This window comes from Osmia bicornis, unplaced genomic scaffold (assembly GCF_907164935.1).
Source record: "Osmia bicornis bicornis unplaced genomic scaffold, iOsmBic2.1, whole genome shotgun sequence".
NCBI lineage: Eukaryota > Metazoa > Arthropoda > Insecta > Hymenoptera > Megachilidae > Osmia > Osmia bicornis.
The window spans coordinates 10,974-30,699 of NW_025791275.1; the positions used below are offsets into that span (position 1 = coordinate 10,974).

The window sequence follows — 19,726 nt, forward strand, 5'->3', positions numbered from 1 at the left end:
TTACATTATATCTAATGTAGATATAGTAATAATGATATTGTTACCAAAATTACATTGATCTGTGGGAAGTGATCAGTATATTACATTATATCTAATGAAGATATAGTAATAATGATATTGTTATTAAATGTACATTGGTCTGTGGGAATAAATCAGTATATTACATTACATCTGATGTACATATAGTAATAATGATATTCTTATTAAATGTATATTACATATCTAACGTAGATATAGTAATAACGATACTGCCATTATATGTACATTGATCGGTGGAAAGGGATCATTATATTACAGTGTATCTAATGAAGATATAGTAATAATGATATTGTTGTTAAATGTACATTGGTCTGTGGGAATAAATCAGTATATTACATTACATCTGATGTAGATATAGTAATAATGATATTGTTATTAAATGTATATTACATATCTAATGTAGATATAGTAATAACGATACTGTTATTATATGTACATTGATCTGTGGGAAGGGATCAGTATATTACATTATATCTATTGTAGATATAGTAATAACGAAACTGTTATTATATACAGTGTGTCCCAGAACTGGGGTAGGAACGGAAGAGGGATGACTGGTGAGGTCATTCTAAACAACTTTTTCCTTTGCCAAAATGTGGGTTAAGGCTTCGTTTTCGAGTTATTAACGAAAAACACTGGCCAATCAGAGCGCGCCGTTAGCGCGGGCCGAACCACGAGAGTGTTGGGTATGTTCCGCGCGGTCGTGATCAAGTGCCTCGGCACTACGTCGGTATGATGGGATTCGTTGAGTAGAAGTTGCATCGGATAATGAATAAAAAAAAGAAAAGTATAATTGTATCGAATTAATGATTACTCATGAACAACGAATAAAGTGATGAATTGTTGTTCATGTAGAATGAATAAATCGAATTGATTAAACACGTTTATTAGTGTACGATAGGAATTAAAAAAAAAAAAATACTTTGTAATCATTTTTGAAAAAATATGGAAATACAAATATACGATTTGGAAATAAAAAAAGTTTCCACATAATAAAAAAAGGACTGAAATAGAATAACTAATAAACGTGTTAAATTGGAAAACATTCAAAATTAATGTAAATAAAACTTACCCATTCTTCCGTAAATGACCCAGTTGCAATGAAAACGGTTTGTTATCACTGGGTCATTGTGCCGACCCTACCCACTCCAGGAGAGAACACGTTACGGCGAACAGCTGATCTCCAGGCGGGTTCACTGAACTCACTCAACTGCACGATCACTATCACTGTTTAGACAATTTCTTTTTTCACTTTTAAATATTCTCATTCAATTGATACCGACGTCAGTGGTACTTCTCCCTACGATCAAATAATTTTTGGCCCCGAATGGGGCCGATTGTGTCAAATAAATAAATATTACCGACATTTGCGGTAGTTGTTTCTACGTTTTCCAATTTTTTGGTGGCCCCGAAAGGGGCCGATTTGTCACAGCTGAGTTATATCAAATATGGCTCCACGTGCCCCCCTTCCGCTGCAACACAGGCTTCTGCCCTTTTCTTTATGTTTCGCTGCACTCGTTGGAGCATCGCTGGGGTTACACAGACAGTAGCGGCGTGTATGCGCGCCACTACTTCCTCGGGGGAGGAGATGGTCTCTTTGTACACGTGGTTCTGAAATAGTAAATAAAAATACGAAATGGTGAATACGTGTACGTACGTATCAAAAAATATTTTTAAAGTAAATTAAAAGCTGTAACAGCATACGTACCTTTAAGTATCCCCAGAAAAAAAAATCCAGCGGATTCAGATCCGGTGATCTTGGAGGCCACGCAACAGGACCTCCGCGGCCAATCCACCTGTCCTGGAAGGCTTGACACAAATGAGCGCGAACATTTGCGGCGAAGTGTGCAGGTGCACCATCATGTTGATAGAAGATGCCCGGCCGAATATCTGAAGGAATTTCCTCCAAGAGAGTCGGAAGGACATCTTCTAAAAACGCTTTGTACGATGAGCCGTCCAATCTATCAGGTAGAATGTACGGCCCAACGATAACATCACCGCAAATTCCGGCCCATATGTTAATTGACCAGCGCACTTGTCCTGCTCGTGTTCTAATCGCAAACGGATTCTCATCGTCCCACACGTGCGAATTGTGGGCATTGAAGCACCCCTCCCTGGTGAAGAGGGCTTCATCAGTCCACAAGACGCGCTTGCAGAACGATGGGTTCCGCGCGATTTCCCCCAACAACCACCGGGAATATTTAACCCGCTGGTTGTAATCCTGGGGATTCAAATGTTGCACCCGCACATACTTATACGGGTGTAACGCGTGCTCCCTGAGTGTCCTGTGTACCGTGCTCCGGCTGACACTAAAATAAATCATAGAAATTACATAATTAAAAGAAAAATTATGTTTTCATAAAAGAAATTGTTATACTTTCATTTTATAATTATGATTTCTTTCATATTGAAGCTTACCTCAAGCGCTGGCTGACATCTCTGATGCTGGTAGTACGGTCTTTTTCGAACTCGTGCAATATTGCATCGGTCTCATTAACGGTGCGTTCCGTGGTACGACCCACATCATGCCGCTGCGGCATTAATGAGCCGGTGGAATATGCACGATTCGCCAGCATTCGGAAGCTTCTGGCACTGGGGGGGGTTTTCCCCGCCATAACGTTCCCGATAAATTCTTGCTGCAGCCTCCGCGTTGCAATCAGCTTTTGCAAATACAACAAACATGTTGTAATACTCTGCACTCGATCTTGCCATTTTACTTATCACTTCAACTGTCTGACTTGGAATGGGACTGAGAGCTTTAGCATTTTCGAGGTGGGAACAGTTTTAACGCGGGAAGGGATATTCCTAGAATTTAACAAATTTAGAATATTTGGAAAAAGAAGCTAGCATTCTTACGTACGCGATGTGCTGTAAAACGATACCTTTTTTCAATCACTCTGATTCCAAATACTTGCAAAGCCAACGAACGAGTGCGTAACATGATATGAACTTCAATATCGGTGAGACAATAGTACTCCAAAAATGAAAATTTTTCATTTTTTTTTTAATGAAACTTTTACTACTGTACTTGTAAGGTTCTCCTGATTAAAAGAAGACCAAACACAACATAATTTAAATTATAGCTACTTATTTATTTATTTGCATGATATCTTAAGTAAATGAGTAAATATCATGCAAATTATATCGTGTTTGGTCTTATTTTAATCAGAAGAACTTCACAATTACATGGGAAAAAGTTTCATTTAGAAGAAATAAAAAACAAAAAAGTTAATATTGTCGCATCGATATGATTTTTTTCTATCACTTTAATTCTCGGACCTCCCTTTTTTCGCTCTTTGTCTTTATCTAGGTTCTCGATTACTCTCAGTTATCGAAACCGGTTTATGGCCACGTGCGTCCCAATATTGGCAAACATAGAAAAGGACAAAGAGCGAAAAAGACTTCGCAGTCGCTTCAGCAAACAGGAGCAGTCCCATTTGAAGTTGGCAAGGAACACCATTAACGTCGTCAAAACGTTATGAAGTAGTGCGGAATATTAAATATTAAATGTTAAATAACGTGACAGGGGCCACCCGAACAGTGTATTGCAGTGGAAGGGGGGCACGTGGAGCCATATTTGATATAACTCAGCTGTGACAAATCGGCCCCTTTCGGGGCCACCAAAAAATTGGAAAACGTAGAAACAACTACCGCAAATGTCGGTAATATTTATTTATTTGACACAATCGGCCCCTTTCGGGGCCAAAAATTATTTGATCGTTGGGAGAAGTACCACTAACGTCGGTATCAATTGAATGAGAATATTTAAAAGTGAAAAAAGAAATTGTCTAAACAGTGATAGTGATCGTGCAGTTGAGTGAGTTCAGTGAACCCGCCTGGAGATCAGCTGTTCGCCGTAACGTGTTCTCTCCTGGAGTGGGTAGGGTCGGCACAATGACCCAGTGATAACAAACCGTTTTCATTGCAACTGGGTCATTTACGGACGAATGGGTAAGTTTTATTTACATTAATTTTGAATGTTTTCCAATTTAACACGTTTATTAGTTATTCTGTTTCAATCCTTTTTTTATTATGTGGAAACTTTTTTTATTTCCAAATCGTATATTTGCATTTCCATATTTTTTCAAAAATGATTACAAAGTATTTTTTTTTTTTAATTCCTATCGTACACTAATAAACGTGTTTAATCAATTCGATTTATTCATTCTACATGAACAACAATTCATCACTTTATTCGTTGTTCATGAGTAATCATTAATTCGATACAATTATACTTTTCTTTTTTTTATTCATTATCCGATGCAACTTCTACTCAACGAATCCCATCATACCGACGTAGTGCCGAGGCACATGATCACGACCGCGCGGAACATACCCAACACTCTCGTGGTTCGGCCCGCGCTAACGGCGCGCTCTGATTGGCCAGTGTTTTTCGTTAATAACTCGAAAACGAAGCCTTAACCAACATTTTGGCAAAGGAAAAAGTTGTTTAGAATGACCTCACCAATCATCCCTCTTCCGTTCCTACCCCAGTTCTGGGACACCCTGTATATATTGATCTGTGGAAAGGGATCAATATATCACATTATATCTAATGAAGATATAGTAATAATGATATTGTTACCAAAATTACATTGATCTGTGGGAACGAATCAGTATATTGCAGTAGATCTAATGTAGATATAGTAATAACGATGCTGTTATTAAGTGTTTATTACATTTCTAATGTAGATATAGTAATGACGATAATGTTACAATCTGTGAATTGATCTGTGGGAAGGTATCAGTATATTACATTATATCAAATGTAGATATAGTAATAACGATACTGTTATTATGTGTACATTTATCTGTTGGAAGGTATAAGTATATTATATTGTATCTAATGTAGATATAGTAGTAACGAAACTGTTATTATATGTACATTGATCTGCGGGAAGGGATCAGTATATTACATTATATCTAATGTAGGTATAGTAATAATGATATTGTTATGAAATGAATATTACATATCTAATGTAGATATAGTAGTAACGAAGCTGTTATTATATGTACATTGATCTGTAGGATTAAATCAGTATATTAAATTACATCTGATGTAGATATAGTAATAATGGTATTGTTATTAAATGTACATTGGTCTGTGGGAATAAATCAGTATATTACATTACACCTGATGTAGATATGTTAATAATGATATTGTTATTAAATGTATATTACATATCAAATGTAGATATAGTAATAACGATACTGCGATTATATGTGCATTGATCGGTGGAATGTGATCATTATATTACATTATATCTGATGTTGATATAGTAATAATGATATTCTTATTAAATGTACATTGGTCTGTGGGATTAAATTAGTATATTACATTTCATCTGATGTAGATATAGTAATAATGATATTGTTATTCAATGCACATAGGTCTGTGGGATTAAATCAGTATATTAAAATACATCTGATGTAGATATAGTAATAATGATATTCTTATTAAATGTACATTGGTCTGTGGGATTAAATTAGTATATTACATTTCATCTGATGTAGATATAGTAATAATGATATTGTTATTCAATGCACATAGGTCTGTGGGATTAAATCAGTATATTAAAATACATCTGATGTAGATATAGTAATAATGGTATTGTTATTAAATGTACATTGGTCTGTGGGATTAAATCAGTATATTACATTTCATCTGATGTAGATATAGTAATAATGATATTGTTATTAAATGTATATTACATATCTAATGTAGATATAGTAATAACGATACTGTTATTGTATGTACATTGATCTGTGGGAAGGTATCAGAATATTACATTATATCTATTGTAGATATAGTAATAACCAAACTGTTATTATATATACATTGATCTGTGGGAAGGGATCAGTATATTACATTATATCTAATGTAGATATAGTAATAGTGATATTGTTATTAAATGTACATTGGTCTGTGGGATTAAATCAGAATATTAAATTTCATCTGATGTAGATATAGTAATAATGATATTGTTATTAAATGTATATTACATATCTAATGTAGATATAGTAATAACGATACTGTTATTATATGTACATTGATCTGTGGGAAGGTATCAGTATATTACATTATATCCAATGTAGATATAGTAATAATGATATTGTTATTAAATGTACATTGGTCTGTGGGAATAAATCAGTATATTACATTGCATCTGATGTAGATATATTAATAATGATATTGTTATTAAATGTATATTACATATCAAATGGAGATATAGTAATAACGATACTGCCATTCTATGTACATTGATCGGTGGGAAGGGATCATTATATTACATTATATCTAATGTAGATACAGTAATAATGACATTGTTATTAAATGTACATTGGTCTGTGGGAAGGTATCAGTATATTGCAGGAGATCTAATGCAGATATAGTAATAACGATACTGTCATTATATGTACATTGATGTGTGGGAAGGTATCAGTATACTACATTATATCTAATGTAGATATAGTAATAACGGAACTGTTATTATATGTACATTGATCTGTGGGATTAAATCAGTATATTAAATTACATCTGATGTGGATATAGTAATAATGGTATTGTTGTTAAATGTACATTGGTCTGTGGGATTAAATCAGTGTATTACATTTCATCTGATGTAGATATAGTAATAATGATATTGTTATTAAATGTATATTACATATCAAATGTAGATATAGTAATAACGATACTACCATTATATGTACATTGATCTGTAGGTAGGGATCAGTATATTACATTATATCTAATGAAGATATAGCAATAATGATGTTGGTACCAAAATTACATTGATCTGTGGGAAGCCATCAGTATATTACATTATATCCAATGTAGATATAGTATAAATGATACTGTTATTCAATGTACCGATTATAACATTATCGTCATTACTATAACTTCATTAGATCTACTGCAATATACTGATTCCATCCCACAGATCAATGTACATTGAATAACAGTATCATATATACTATATCTACACTGGATATAATTTAATATACTGATCCCTTCCCACAGATCAATGTAATTTTGGTATCAATATCATTATTACTATATCTACATTAGATATAATGTAATATACTGATCCCTTCCCACAGATCAATGTAAATATAATAACAGTTTCGTTATTACTATGTCTACAATAGATATAATGTAATATACTGACACCTTCCCGCAGATCAATGTACATATAGTAACGGTATCGTTATTACTATATCTACATTAGAGATGTAATATACATTTAATAACAATATCATTATTACTATATCTACATCAGATGAAATTTAATATACTGATTTAATCCGACAGACCAATGTACAATTAATAACAATACCATTATTACTATATCTACATCAGATGTAATTTAAAATACTGATTTAATCCCACAGACCAATGTTCTTTTGGTAACAGTATCATTATTACTATATCTACATTAGATATGAAATATACATTTAATAACAATGTCATTATTACTATATCTAAATCAGATGAAATTTAATATACTGATTTAATCCCACAGACCAATGTACATTTAATAACAATACCATTATTACTATATCTACATCAGATATAATTTAATATACTGATTTAATCGCACAGACCAATGTATATTGAATAACAATATCATTACTACTATATCTACATCAGATGTAATTTAATATACTGATTTAACCCCACAGACGAATGTACATTGAATAACAGTATCATTATTACTATATCTACATCAGATGTAATGTAATATACTGATTTAATCCCACAGACCAATGTACATTTAATAACAATATCATTATTACTATATCTTCTTTAGATATAATGTAATATACTGATCACTTCCCACAGATCAATGCACAGATTGTAACATTATCGTCATTACAATATCTACAATAGATATGTAAGAAACACTTAATAACAGTATCGTTATTGCTATATCTACTTTAGATCTACTGCAATATACTGATTCCTTCCCACAGATCAATGTACATTGAATAACAGTATCATTTATACTATATCTACATTGGATATATTGTAATATACTGATGCCTTCCCACAGATCAATGTAATTTTGGTAACGATATCATTGTTACTATATCTACATTAGATATAATGTAATATACTGATCCCTTCCCACAGATCAATGTAATTTTGGTAACAATATCATTATTACTATATCTACATTAGATATAATGTAATATGCTTATCCCTTCCCACAGATCAATGTACATATGATAACAGTGTCGTTACTACTGGATCTACATCAGATGTAATGCAATATACTGATCCCTCCCCACAGATCAATGTACATATAATAGCAGTTTCGTTATTACTATATCTACATTAGATGTTATGTAATATACTGATTTAATCCCACAGACCAATGTACATTTAATTACAATATCATTATTACTATATCTACATTAGATATAATGTAATATGATTATCCCTTCCCACCGATCAATGTACATATAATGGCAGTTTCGTTAGTACTATATCTACATTAGATACGTAGTAAACACTTAATAACAGTGTCGTTATTACTGTATCTACATTAGATCTACTGCAATATACTGATTCCTTCCCACCGATCAATGTACATTGAATACCAGTATCAATTATACTATATCTACATTGGATATAATGTAATATACTGATCCCTTCCCACAGATCAATGTAATTTTGGTAACAATATCGTTATTACTATATCTACATTAGATATAATGTAATATACTTATCCCTTCCCACAGATCAATGTACATATAATAACAGTTTCGTTATTACTATATCTACATTGGATATAATTTAATATACTGATACCTTCCCACAGATCAATGTACATATAAAAACAGTATTGTTACTGCTATATCTACATTAGATATGTAATATACATTTAATAACAATATCATAATTACTATATGTACATTAGATATAATGTAATATAATGATCCCTTCTCACCGATCAATGTACATATAATGGCAGTATCGTTCTTACTATATCTACATTAGATATGTAATATACATTTAATAACCATATCATTATTACTATATCTACATCAGATGTAATTTAAAATACTGATTTAATCCCACAGACCAATGTTCTTTTGGTAACAGTATCATTATTACTATATCTACATTAGATATGAAATATACATTTAATAACAATATCATTATTACTATATCTAAATCAGATGAAATTTAATATACTGATTTAATCCCACAGACCAATGTACATTTAATAACAATACCATTATTACTATATCTACATCAGATATAATTTAATATACTGATTTAATCGCACAGACCAATGTATATTGAATAACAATATCATTACTACTATATCTACATCAGATGTAATTTAATATACTGATTTAACCCCACAGACGAATGTACATTGAATAACAATATCATTATTACTATATCTACATCAGATGTAATGTAATATACTGATTTAATCCCACAGACCAATGTACATTTAATAACAATATCATTATTACTATATCTTCTTTAGATATAATGTAATATACTGATCACTTCCCACAGATCAATGCACAGATTGTAACATTATCGTCATTACAATATCTACATTAGATATGTAAGAAACACTTAATAACTGTATCGTTTTTGCTATATCTACTTTAGATCTACTGCAATATACTGATTCCTTCCCACAGATCAATGTACATTGAATAACAGTATCATTTATACTATATCTACATTGGATATATTGTAATATACTGATGCCTTCCCACAGATCAATGTAATTTTGGTAACGATATCATTGTTACTATATCTACATTAGATATAATGTAATATACTGATCCGTTCCCACAGATCAATGTAATTTTGGTAACAATATCATTATTACTATATCTACATTAGATATAATGTAATATGCTTATCCCTTCCCACAGATCAATGTACATATGATAACAGTGTCGTTACTACTGGATCTACATCAGATGTAATGCAATATACTGATCCCTCCCCACAGATCAATGTACATATAATAGCAGTTTCGTTATTACTATATCTATATTAGATATTATGTAATATACTGATTTAATCCCACAGACCAATGTACATTTAATTACAATATCATTATTACTATATCTACATTAGATATAATGTAATATAATAATCCCTTCCCACCGATCAATGCACAGATTGTATCATTATCGTCATTACTATATCTGCATTAGATACGTAGTAAACACTTAATAACAGTGTCGTTATTACTGTATCTACATTAGATCTACTGCAATATACTGATTCCTTCCCACCGATCAATGTACATTGAATACCAGTATCATTTATACTATATCTACATTGGATATAATGTAATATACTGATCCCTTCCCACAGATCAATGTAATTTTGGTAACAATATCGTTATTACTATATCTACATTAGATATAATGTAATATACTTATCCCTTCCCACAGATCAATGTACATATAATAACAGTTTCGTTATTACTATATCTACATTGGATATAATTTAATATACTGATACCTTCCCACAGATCAATGTACATATAAAAACAGTATTGTTATTGCTATATCTACATTAGATATGTAATATACATTTAATAACAATATCATAATTACTATATGTACATTAGATATAATGTAATATAATGATCCCTTCTCACCGATCAATGTACATATAATGGCAGTATCGTTCTTACTATATCTACATTAGATATGTAATATACATTTAATAACCATATCATTATTACTATATCTACATCAGATGTAATGTAATATACTGATTTAATCCCACAGATCAATGTACATTTAATAACAATACCATTATTACTATATCTACATCAGATGTAATTTAATATACTCATTTAATCCCACAGACCAATGTACATTTAATAACGATATCATTATTACTATATCTACATGAGATGAAATTTAATATACTGATTTAATCCCACAGACCAATGTGCATTGAATAACAATATCATTACTACTATGTCTACATCAGATGTAATGTAATATACTGATTTATTCCCACAGACAAATGTACATTTAATAACAATATCATTATTACTATATCTTATTTAGATATAATGTAATAGACTGATCACTTCCCACAGATCAATGCAAGATTGTAACATTATCGTCATTACTATATCTACATTAGATACGTAATCAACACTTCAGAACAGTATCGTTATTACTATATCTACATTAGATCTACTGCAATATACTGATTCCTTCCCACAGATCAATGTACATTGAATACCAGTATCATTTATACTATATCTACATTGGATATAATGTAATATACTGCTCCCTTCCCACAGATCAATGTAATTTTGGTAACAATAACATTATTACTATATCTACATAAGATATTATGTAATATACTGATCCCTTCCCACAGATCAATGTACATATAATAACAGTTTCGTTATTACTATATCTGCAATAGATATAATGTAATATACTGATCCCTTCCCACAGATCAATGTACATATAATAACAGTATCGTTATTACTATATCTACATTAGATATGTAATATATATTTAATAACAATATCATTATTATTATATCTACATCAGATGAAATTTAACATACTGATATATTTCCACAGACCAATGTACATTTAATAACAATATCATTATTACTATATCTTCATTAGGTATAATGTAATATACTGATCACTTCTCACAGATCAATGCACAGATTGTAACATTATCGTCAATACTATATCTACATTGGGTATGTAATAAACCCTCAATAACGGTGTCGTTATTACTGTATCTACATTAGATCTACTGCAATATACTGATTCATTCCCACAGATCAATGTACATTGAATAACAGTAAAATTTACACTATATCTACATTGGATATGGTGTAATATACTGATGCCTTCCCACAAATCGTTGTAATTTTGGTAACAATATCATTATTACTATATCTTCATTAGATATAATGTAATATACTTATCCCTTCCCACAGATCAATGTACATATAATAACAGTTTCGTTATTACTATATCTACATTGGATATAATGTAATACACAGATGCCTTCCCACAGATCAATTTACATATAATAACAGTTTCGTTATTACTATATCTACATTAGATATGTAATATACATTTAATAACAATATCATTATTACCATATCTACATCAGATGAAATTTAATATACTGATTTAATCCCACAGACCAATGTACATTTAATAACAATATCATTATTACTATATCTACATCAGATGAAATTTAATATATTGATTTAGTCCCACGGACCAATGTACATTTAATAACAATACCATTATTACTATATCTACATCAGATGTAATTTAATATATTGATTTAATCCCACAGGCCAATGTACATTTATTAACAATACCATTATTACCATATCTACATCAGATGAAATTTAATATATTGATTTAATCCCACGGACCAATGTACATTTAATAACAATACCATTATTACTATATCTACATCAGATGTAATTTAATATACTGATTTAATCTCACAGGCCAATGTACATTTATTAACAATACCATTATTACCATATCTATATCAGATGTAATTTAATATACTGATTTAATCCCACAGACCAATGTACATTGAATACAAGTATCATTTATACTATATCTACGTTGGATATAATGTAATATACTGATTCCTTCCCTCAGATCAATGTAATTTTGGTAACAATATCGTTATTACTATATCTACATTAGTGATAATGTAATATACTGATCCCTTCCCACAGATCAATGTACATATAATAACAGTTTCGTTATTACTATGTCCACAATAGATATAATGTAATATACTGATTCCTTCCCTCAGATCAATGTAATTTTGGTAACAATATCGTTATTACTATATCTACATTAGTGATAATGTAATATACTGATCCCTTCCCACAGATCAATGTACATATAATAACAGTTTCGTTATTACTATGTCCACAATAGATATAATGTAATATACTGATCCCTTCCCACAGATCAATGTACATATAATAACACTATCGTTATTACTATATCTACATTAGATATGTAATATACATTTAATAACGATATCATTAGTACTATATCTACATCAGATGAAATTTAACATACTGATTTAATCCCACAGACCAATGTGCATTTAATAGCAATATCATTATTACTATATCTACATTAGATATAATGTAATATAAAGATCCCTTCCCACCGATCAATGTACATATAATGGCAGTATCGTTATTACTATATCTACATTAGATATGTAATATACATTTAATAACAATATCATTATTACTATTGTTACGTATCCGTCTTGGAAATTTCCTTATATGGTGTTACAAACCCTTCTCAAGAAATTTCCTTATATGGAATCGGATGTGTGCACCCGACACCAACCGTCTTCTAGAAAATTCGAGACCAACGCAAAGCAAGGGCGCGGTCCTACGGGTCACGTAGAGTCAGTCCCCACCACCCTTTTTACTCTAGTTTTTGAGTATAAAAAGGGTGGCGACAAGGGCACCTCGGGTCTAGTTGAAGTCTAGAATCAGTTCGATACACGTCAGTACGTTCTTTTTCGGATAATCTCTGCAACGAGGAAACTCTGCGAGATCGGGTATTCAAGTCCCTTTCAAGCACTCACAGTAACTATACAGTACGTTGTCGGCTGTTAAGCATTATTATAATCGTTGTAATCCGCCCCCGTTTGCTCGTGTTCGTGAAAACCGAGAAGGATTAGATTCTTGCTTCGCGGAATCGAAACTAAACTTATTTTATTCAACTCATTTCAAACGTGCAACTTAGAGTTCAATTCATTGAATACCGCGACAATTACACACAACAATTGTAAGGTCCGGAATAGAGAATAAACTCATACTAGTTTAATTTACATACTATTGTACAATTATATTTACTGTCCAGAAACCCACTAAGGTGTACCTTTACCGCTCGAGGTACATCAATCAAGTTACGAGACCTAATACTAACGCTTCCTGCGGCTCCCTACGTTAGCCATACGTAGGTTCGTCCGCATATCACTCTCCTGAGGCTCCCTACGTTAGCCATACGTAGGTTCGTCCTCCACTCTACACCTTTCCTGTGGCTCCCTACGTTAGCCATACGTAGGTTCGTCCACCATAGCCAACCTCCTGGAGCTCCCTACGTTAGCCATACGTAGGTTCGTCTCCACGTCTACTTCCTTAGGCTCCCAGTGTTAATAACAACACTGGTCAAGCCATTAACAATTACCATTTACCTAAATTAAGCCCCGGCTACGCAGCCGCCCCCTCCGGCTCGTAACAAAACTGGTGACAGCGGTGGGATCCACTGAATAAATATCCGTAAGGATACCGTGGATACAACTGGACTTGTATTATAATTGTTCTATAGGATTTTCGCGTTAAAATGCCAGAAACCAGGCTTTCGGCTGACGAAGTCGCGAATCTTACCTTAACAATGGCTAATTGTATGGCCTTGTTAACACAGCGTAATTGTATTCAATTCGCTACCGCGCCGATACCCACTTTCGATGGCGAGAATCCAGCTTTGTCGGTTTTCGCTCAGAGTGTAGAAAACGGGCTCGCGTTAATACCAGATACGTCGGAAACAGAGTATCTGAGTATCGTGTTGACTAAACTCACCGGTCCGGCGCGGATTAGTATCCAAGATAAACAATTCAACAATGTAACTCAATTGTTACAACATTTGAAAAAACGATACGCTCCTGGGAAGAACTTGGCGTATTTCCAAGCTGAGGTTTCGCGCCTTAAAATCCGTGAGGACGAATCACTAAGGAAGTACATCGACAGAGCCAGCAAACTTGCCCATGGATCTCGTATCGCGATCCGCGAGAGGTACACGACCAACGTGGATCAGCTCATCAAGGAGATGGAAATGGACATCTTGGAGAATTTCCTTGAGGGTTTACCGGAGCGTGTGGCCTGGAGAATCGCCGCTCTGGACAAAAAGATTAAAACTTTAGAAGAGGCGTACGAAGCTGTGTTACAAATTGAACGTCGCCTCAAGAACCGACGACAGATTCAGGAGAAGGCATCACCTAGTCGTCGTAGAGAAGAGGATTTTCTCAGCTGGAGACGTCCTCGAGAGAAGGAACACAGGCGTGTGTACCCTCAGTCACCGTCACCCTATCGGCAAAGACCAAGGGATCGCAGCACATCTGGTTCCGAACCGGAGTTCGAAGAACGAGCTTCACGTGCAACGGCGTTGACTTTACGTAAGCATGATTATTCACGCTCTCCAAACCACTCACCGGAGGCGCCAAAATATGACGAGCCGTTCAACACCAAACACGATGTTTACGACTTTTATTGCGCAAACTGCAGTACGGTCGGACACGGTTGGAAGGATTGTGAAAAATCACCTCGCCGCGAAAGACCCCGATTCCAGTATCGAAGGGAGTCACGAGGGAATTTCTCACCTTTGAGGAAACCTTTAAACTCCAACAACGCTCACCCAAACGGCGAGGCGGTGAGCGTACGCAACGAAGATCGCCGGAAAATGGTCCGATTTGCAGACCAGAAACAGGAAGACGAATCAAGGAAGCACCAACCCCACGCATCAGGATCAAGGTTCCAGAACTGGAAAAAGGAACGGGAGAATTTCTAATTGATGGAGGAGCTTCTGTAAATCTGGTAGTTCTTCATGCTCTAGGAGAAAAGGCCGGAATCACATCGAAGGAAGGTCTTAAAATCGCTGGGCTCGCATCATCTACGATCCGAACCTTGGGAACTACCAGTTTGCAAATTAATGGATCTGCTACGGAATTTTACGTAGTAGAGGACTTGCCTATTTCCGCTGATGGACTCATAGGAAGCCCTTTTTTATTACAGGAAGGGGCTGAAATTTCCTATTACCATAAAACCTTGGTAACTCGTAACCAACCTATTAAACCTATATTCTTCAGTAACGCTGAGGAGATGGAACTGCATCCAGTATTGCCAATTAAACATAGATTACCAGGACGCACAGCTCTCCAAATTGCAGTTCCAGTCGCAAATCCGGAGGTTATGGAAGGGTACCTAGCACGAATCAAGACTCCTGAACAGGTCTACATTGGAGAAGCAGCAGTCTGCAATCATGATGGAATTTGCTATGTCCTAGCCACAAACACCGGAGAAGACGAAATCGAAATCGACATTGAACCACAACGCATACATCCGTATGAGATTTTTGACTCATCAGATGACGATCCTATTCCTTCGTATCTAGCAAAGGAAACAAAGGAAGACAGAACTACACGTATCCAAGATCTTTTAAGGACCGATCATCTAAACTCTGAAGAACGACAACATGTGTTCAAAATTGTCAGGGAATTTTCTGATAGATTTTTCCTACCTGGAGATAACCTGGGCAAGGTTCCAAATTTTCATCACTCCATTTACACAACAGACGACATTCCGATTAATACTAGACAGTATCGGTACCCACCAGTACATCAGGAGGAGATACAACGACAGGTTGGAGCTCTGCTATCGCAGGGTATTATTAGACCATCCACCTCACCATACAATTCTCCTTTATGGATTGTACCGAAGAAACCGGACGCCGATGGTAACAAACGTTGGCGAATGGTAATCGACTTTCGTGCATTAAACGAAAAAACAACAGGCGACAAGTTTCCATTACCTAATATTCCAGAAATACTAGACAAGGTAGGCGGAGCAAAATACTTCTCAATATTTGATTTGGCAAATGGATTTCATCAGATTGAAATGAACCCAAAGGACAGACAGAAGACCGCGTTTACAACCCCACATGGACATTTCGAGTTTGTGCGTATGCCTTTTGGTTTGAAGAACGCACCACCGACATTCCAACGCGTCATGAACCGGGTAACATCAGGCCTGGAAAACGTACTTGTGTTCATAGATGATATGATTGTTTTTTCTTCATCGCTGCGTGAACACGAAATTAAAGTTAAAAAACTATTCGATCGCCTCAGGGAATATGGACTTACTCTACAGACTAATAAATGCGAATTCCTACGCAAAGAGGTTGCCTATCTGGGACACATTTTGTCTGCTGACGGGGTTAAACCAGATCCTAGGAAACTTCACGCCGTAAAAAACTTTCCGATTCCAAAAACACAGAAGAATGTGCAACAGTTTCTGGGACTGACGGGATACTATCGCCGATTCATCAAGGATTACTCTCTAAAGGCAAAACCACTAGTTCAGCTGTTGGGAAAAGGAACCCCTTTCCAATGGACTGAAGAACAACAAGGGAGTTTTGAACTATTGTGTAAAGAACTCTGTACACAACCAATATTACAATATCCAGATTTTGAACGACCATTTGTTATCACGACGGATGCTTCGGATCATGCGATTGGGGCAGTTTTAAGCCAAGGGGAAATTGGACGAGACTTACCAATTGCATACGCTTCTCGAAGTTTGAATCCAGCCGAAAGAAATTATTCAGCAACGGAAAAGGAGTGTCTAGCCATGGTATACGCAGTACAGTATTTCCGACCATATGTCTTCGGACGAAGATTTACACTTGTCACGGATCATCGACCGCTGGTTTGGTTACATTCAGTTAAAGACCCTACTTCACGGCTAGTAAAATGGAAATTAAGACTCTTAGAGTACGAGTACGATGTTATTCACAAGCCTGGGAAAATAAACAAAAACGCAGACGCTTTATCCCGGAACCCTCCTACAGTCTGTCTCCCTTTGATTCCACGAGAAGACAAGGAGTTCAAAGTGCCAATACCAAACCCGGACCCTCAGCCGGATACCATTGGTCGACGCATCCATGAATTGCGACGAGATCGGGAGAAAAGACCAACATACACGGAAGATACCAGCAGTTCTGATGAAGCGACAATCACGCCTCAACCCCGATCAATTAGAAGAAGGAAAATACATCAAGATCCAACCGACAGGATCACACCAATCATACAATCACCATTACCTACCCCTTCACAAAATCTGTTGGAACTACGGGATGATATCAACCTAACCTCTCCATTTATGCCAATAGCGCATTCCACTCAAACCGCTGGTCATTTCATACCAAGTCCAACCACTTCCGAGACTCCACAAAATACTGAAGATTTAATATCTTTCGACGAAGAGGAAAACAGTCAGACTACCATAAGGCCTGCGTCTACTGTCGTGGAACTACCTGACCCTCCTACACCACCAACAGACGGACCAGATGTCCAAGGTTTACAACCACCCCTACAACCTGCCAGACCGCAGACTCCACCGGGTACACAAATTCAAGAAAGCACTCCAATGCACTTTAGTAATACTCTGCCCATCTGCTATGAATCAGCAGCGGACTCATTATCATCACACCCAGAAGACTCATCATCGGAAGAAGAACAAGATGATCACGGCCGCTGTAAAATAATAAATTGCGAAGAAACGCTCATCACCACAAAGGGAAACTACGCACACTTGACATCCGCAGATTGCCAACTAATTAATCCTGGAGGAAGAATGCTTGTCGATGTTGGCTATCTCGGAAAGGAGGACCTCTGCAACAATAATCCAAAGAAAGGACAAGTCATTACCACATCCAGGCAAGAATTTCAAATCTTTACCGTTTTTGTTACACGGAATTTTTGGGAAGAAATCAAAGAAGAAGACGTCGTTTCGGCACTGCAAAACTTGAGAACCGCTCTCAGAGAAACCAGGACAACAAATATTCGACTGACTATAACCAGGAAGCAGGATCGACCTACCATTCAGAGATATCAAGCCCTGATTAATAAAGTATTTAAAGATACCAGCATAGAGATTACCCTATGCCTGGGAACAATAAGGTCACCATCTGAAAACATCCGAAAACAAATAATAGAGGAAGCCCATAGCAGTTTATTAGGAGGACATAAAGGAGTAACAAAAACCTACAAACGTATAAGAGCAAAATATTCATGGCCAGGAATGAGAAATGATATTCAAGAGTTCATCAGGAAATGCAAAAGCTGTCAGGAACAGAAGTTAGTAAGAGCGAAAACTCGACAACCGATGCTAATCACAGACACACCATTGGAAGCGTTTGATAAAATCGCTCTAGACACTGTTGGACCACTCCCTGAGACTTCTGGGGGAAACCGCCACATCTTAACCATGCAGGATAACTTGACCAAATATTGCATAGCCGTTGCACTACCAAACATCAAAGCTACAACCATAGCTGATGCGTTCGCGAGACATTTCATTTCAATTTTCGGAACACCTCGTGAAATTTTAACGGATAGAGGAACAAGCTTTATGGGAAAAGTCATGACGCACTTGGCAGAAATTTTCAAAATTAAACAAGTTACTACTTCAGGTTACAGACCACAAACCAATGGTTCTCTGGAGAGAAGTCATATCGTACTTATAGAATACTTAAAACATTACATGGATTCATACGAGGACTGGGACCTGTACCTACCTTTCGCAACGCTATCCTACAACACGTCAGTTCACGAAGCTACCAATTTCACCCCGCACGAGCTGATCTTTGGAAAACCAGCCCGACAACCAAGTTCTTTTCCAGAAGGAGAAGAATTGGATACTTATGGAACTTACCTCACTCATCTAATCACAAGACTGACTGAAACCCGCAACATAGCAGCAGATAATTTAAACACCGCAAAGGACGATCGCAATACAAACCGGACAAATGGGTAGTTGGCTCAAGGAGTACCGCACCGGGTCCATTATAAGGTCACAGGGACCTTTCCA

General features: G+C 35.2%; 1 protein-coding gene across 1 annotated transcript; it reads left to right on the forward strand.

The window, feature by feature from the left end:
• The first annotated feature begins 14,477 nt into the window (after nt 1-14,477).
• LOC123988918 lies at nt 14,478-19,121 on the forward strand. Its single transcript, XM_046289677.1, has 7 exons — nt 14,478-15,368; nt 15,872-16,612; nt 16,748-16,873; nt 17,006-17,294; nt 17,604-18,257; nt 18,936-18,997; nt 19,071-19,121. The coding sequence occupies exons 1-7, from the start codon at nt 14,478-14,480 to the stop codon at nt 19,119-19,121; spliced, it is 2,814 nt and encodes a 937-aa protein (XP_046145633.1).
• Nucleotides 19,122-19,726: the final 605 nt, after the last annotated feature.

Excerpts from the sequence above, each read along its gene's own strand:
- LOC123988918 (XM_046289677.1), top strand. The coding sequence starts at position 14,478 with ATGGCTAATTGTATGGCCTTGTTAACACAGCGTAATTGTATTCAATTC. Across the intron at positions 15,369-15,871 it reads ATTGCGCAAACTGCAGTACG|GAAGGGGCTGAAATTTCCTA; the intron begins GTCGGACACGGT and ends TTTTTATTACAG. Across the intron at positions 18,258-18,935 it reads CAGACCGCAGACTCCACCGG|GAATGAGAAATGATATTCAA; the intron begins GTACACAAATTC and ends ATTCATGGCCAG.